The sequence below is a fragment of the Bidens hawaiensis genome, unplaced genomic scaffold (genome assembly GCF_021521415.1).
Source record: "Bidens hawaiensis isolate Kalapana, Puna unplaced genomic scaffold, B.hawaiensis_p1.1 tig00032755_1, whole genome shotgun sequence".
Classification (NCBI taxonomy): domain Eukaryota; kingdom Viridiplantae; phylum Streptophyta; class Magnoliopsida; order Asterales; family Asteraceae; genus Bidens; species Bidens hawaiensis.
In genome coordinates this window covers 62,107-64,887 of record NW_027495587.1, presented here as the reverse complement: position 1 = coordinate 64,887, position 2,781 = coordinate 62,107, and the positions used below count along the sequence as shown (strand labels likewise).

The window sequence follows — 2,781 nt, the reverse complement described above, 5'->3', positions numbered from 1 at the left end:
CAAGCTAGTCCGGTTTATTACTTCTCTATTTTCAAAATCAATTTTAAAAAATCAGTTTTGTTTGAAAGCAATGTTAATGGGGCTGAGATTATGGATATGGCTGGAGTGCTCGGGTGTAAACCGGGGAGGATGCCTTTTATTCACCTAGGTATTTTGGTGGGAGCCAATATGAATAAAATTAATAGTTGGAACGGGATTATGGGGATTATGGACATTTTCGAGAAACGGCTGGCGATTTGGAGATCCCATTCTCTTTCTATAGGAGGTAGGGGGTGTTGATTAAAGTAGTGCTCGAAAGTCTTCCGGTTTATTACTTCTCTATTTTCAAAGTTCCAAACAAAGTTGTGGAGAATCTTGAAAAGATTACAAAACAGTTTCTCTGGGGAGGATAACGCTCGAAAGATTCATTGGGTGGCTTGGGAGAGGGTGACGTCTCCGAAAAGTGAGGGTGGCTTAGGCATTTCGAGGCTTAAAGATATTAATAACTCGTTGCTAGCTAAGTGGGGATGGAGATATAAGACTGAAGCTGATGGGTTATGGAAAAAAGTTATTGACTCCATTCACTATCAGGTTAAAGGCAAGGAGGTTGTCCCGAGTAAGAGAAACAATACTAGTGTTTGGCTGAATATAGCTAAGGCGATAAATAGTCTTACTTGGGATGGAAATAAGCTGGTGGACTTAATAAAAGGTTCGTTAGGTGATGGCAACATATTGATTTTTTGGTATGATAATTGGGTGGGGAGTCGCAGCTTAAAAGATGTTTGCCCCAATTTGTTCAAGTTGGAGCTTAACAAAAAGTGCAGAGTTAAGGAGCGTTTTTGGCGGTTTGAAGGGAGGATCGGCTGGGCTTGGAATTGGAGAAGAAGCCCAAGCACATCCCAAGAAAGGGCCGAGTGGGAAATCTGCATCTAGTTAATGATCGCAGCCAGGTGGAAGGAGGGCCCGGATAGTTGGGTTTGGCTCGGTGATAAAGAAGGCGTTTTCTCGGTGAGGTCGGTAAAAGGTATGTTTCTCAAAAGTAATGTAGTGGGGAATAATTTTGTTATGAAATGGAGCAAGTGGGTTCGAGCTAAGTGTAATATTCTTGCTTGGAGGGCTGAGATGAATAGAATTCCTACTCGGGGAGCATTGGAGCGCAGAAACTTAAGAGTTGAAGATAATTTGTGTGTGTTTTGTGAGATGGGTGTGGAAACAACGGACCATCTGTTTACAGGTTGTGCGGTTTCGGCGATAGTTTGGGATCATATTAGCCGATGGTGTAAAATTCCTCATATTTTCAGTTTTTCGGTAACAAATCTTTTAGAGTTGCACAAGACTGTTAAGCTCGGTAAGAAGGAGAAGGAAGTGTTTCATGGCTTGGTTATTGTAGCATGTTGGAGAATTTGGAAAGCGATGAATGAAAAGGTGTTTGAAGGCAAAGAAGTCAATATTGAAGATTTAATTGGAGACATAAAGTCGCTTGTTTTTTTTTGGTTTTTGAATAGGGGTAAAAACAAAAATTTAGATTGGTCGAAATGGTTTAAATTTGAGCTTATGTAACGTTTTTCCGTTGTTTTGGGCTGCTCTCCGGGTTGTGGAGGCAGCTTATGGGTGTTCGCGGTGCTCGGTTTTTGGTTGTTTATAAAAGCTTATAGTTCGAAAAAAAAAGCCAAGCTAGTCAAACTTATGGTTGATACTAAAAATAAATGTAAAACATGAAAATGTTATTTCATTTTAAAATAGAAACAAGGAAGAAAAGGACAAATTAAATATGGCACATTAAGCTAATATGTAATATGAATTATGAGTGGTTTCTTTTTAGTAGTCTACCAATTTCATTAATCATGATTGGAAACCTTTCATGCGGTTTTATCACCAAAAAAGCTTTTATTCTCTGCTTTTGCTTTTCCGTTAATGATTTTGGTGAAGGCAAACTGCCAAATTTTGTTGATATTGGTGACATGTTTTTAGTTCGAATTTAGTTTGACTTTGGTGGTTGAAAGTGATGGAGTGGGTGGCGGTGAACTGGTGGTGGTGGTGGTGACAAAATTGGTGGTTGAAAGGGATGGAGTGGGTGGCGGTGGACTTGTGGTGATGGTGACAAAAGGTGATGACAACATATGATAGTGTATGCTAATTGAATAATTGTGGTTCATGGTAGTGATGATTGATGGTTATTTACGAACACTCATAGTCTGTTTAGTATGAGGTAATGAATCAGAAAGAAAATAATCTTAAGACCACTTAAAGTTAATCACACAAATTTTTTTTACTATAAGTTAGATTAAATGTTATTTACTACAACAAATGAAAAAAATGAGAAAAAATAATTACAAGTGCATAAACCACCAACTGAGGACCTGACATCACTTCCAACCGTTTCTGCGGGGTGGGTGTGTGGGTTGAGGGGAGGGGGGGGGGGGTGTTATGTTTTGAGGATGTTCTTATATACGCTTTTGTGGCCTTTAGGGTGTAATCTTGGATTTGCAGAACCACATTCTTTTGGGGTTGTGGTATTGATGCGCTTTTGATTATGGGTGTGCGATGGATCGCTTGCACGTGGCCCTTTCTCGATTTCGATCTTAGTGGTTTCTCTAATAAGGACCCCCCCCTCTTAAATCCAACATGCTTTGGCCAATACCCTATTTAGTGAAATCGTCCGGAGTTTGGGAGTCAAATTCAATATATATCCCCTAGCAAAAAATGGTGTTTGAATGTCACTAGGCTGGCTGAGGATTTCATTCCCATTGAAGGACTTAACCAACATATGACGCTCATTTGAGTCAGTTCTTAGTTGTTTAG

The 2,781-nt window shown here is 39.6% G+C and overlaps 1 protein-coding gene across 1 annotated transcript; it reads left to right on the top strand.

Annotated features, from left to right (window-relative positions):
- Positions 1-915: 915 nt before the first annotated feature.
- On the top strand, positions 916-2,103 carry LOC143583996 (uncharacterized). Its single transcript, XM_077066156.1, has 2 exons — positions 916-1,461; positions 1,951-2,103. Exons 1-2 carry the CDS (start codon positions 916-918, stop codon positions 2,101-2,103), a joined length of 699 nt encoding a protein of 232 aa, XP_076922271.1.
- Positions 2,104-2,781: the final 678 nt, after the last annotated feature.

Coding starts and splice junctions, on each gene's coding strand:
- LOC143583996 (XM_077066156.1), top strand. CDS start 916: ATGATCGCAGCCAGGTGGAAGGAGGGCCCGGATAGTTGGGTTTGGCTC. Junction 1,462..1,950: donor TTGGAGACATAAAGTCGCTT/GTTTTTTTTTGG, acceptor ACATGTTTTTAG/TTCGAATTTAGTTTGACTTT.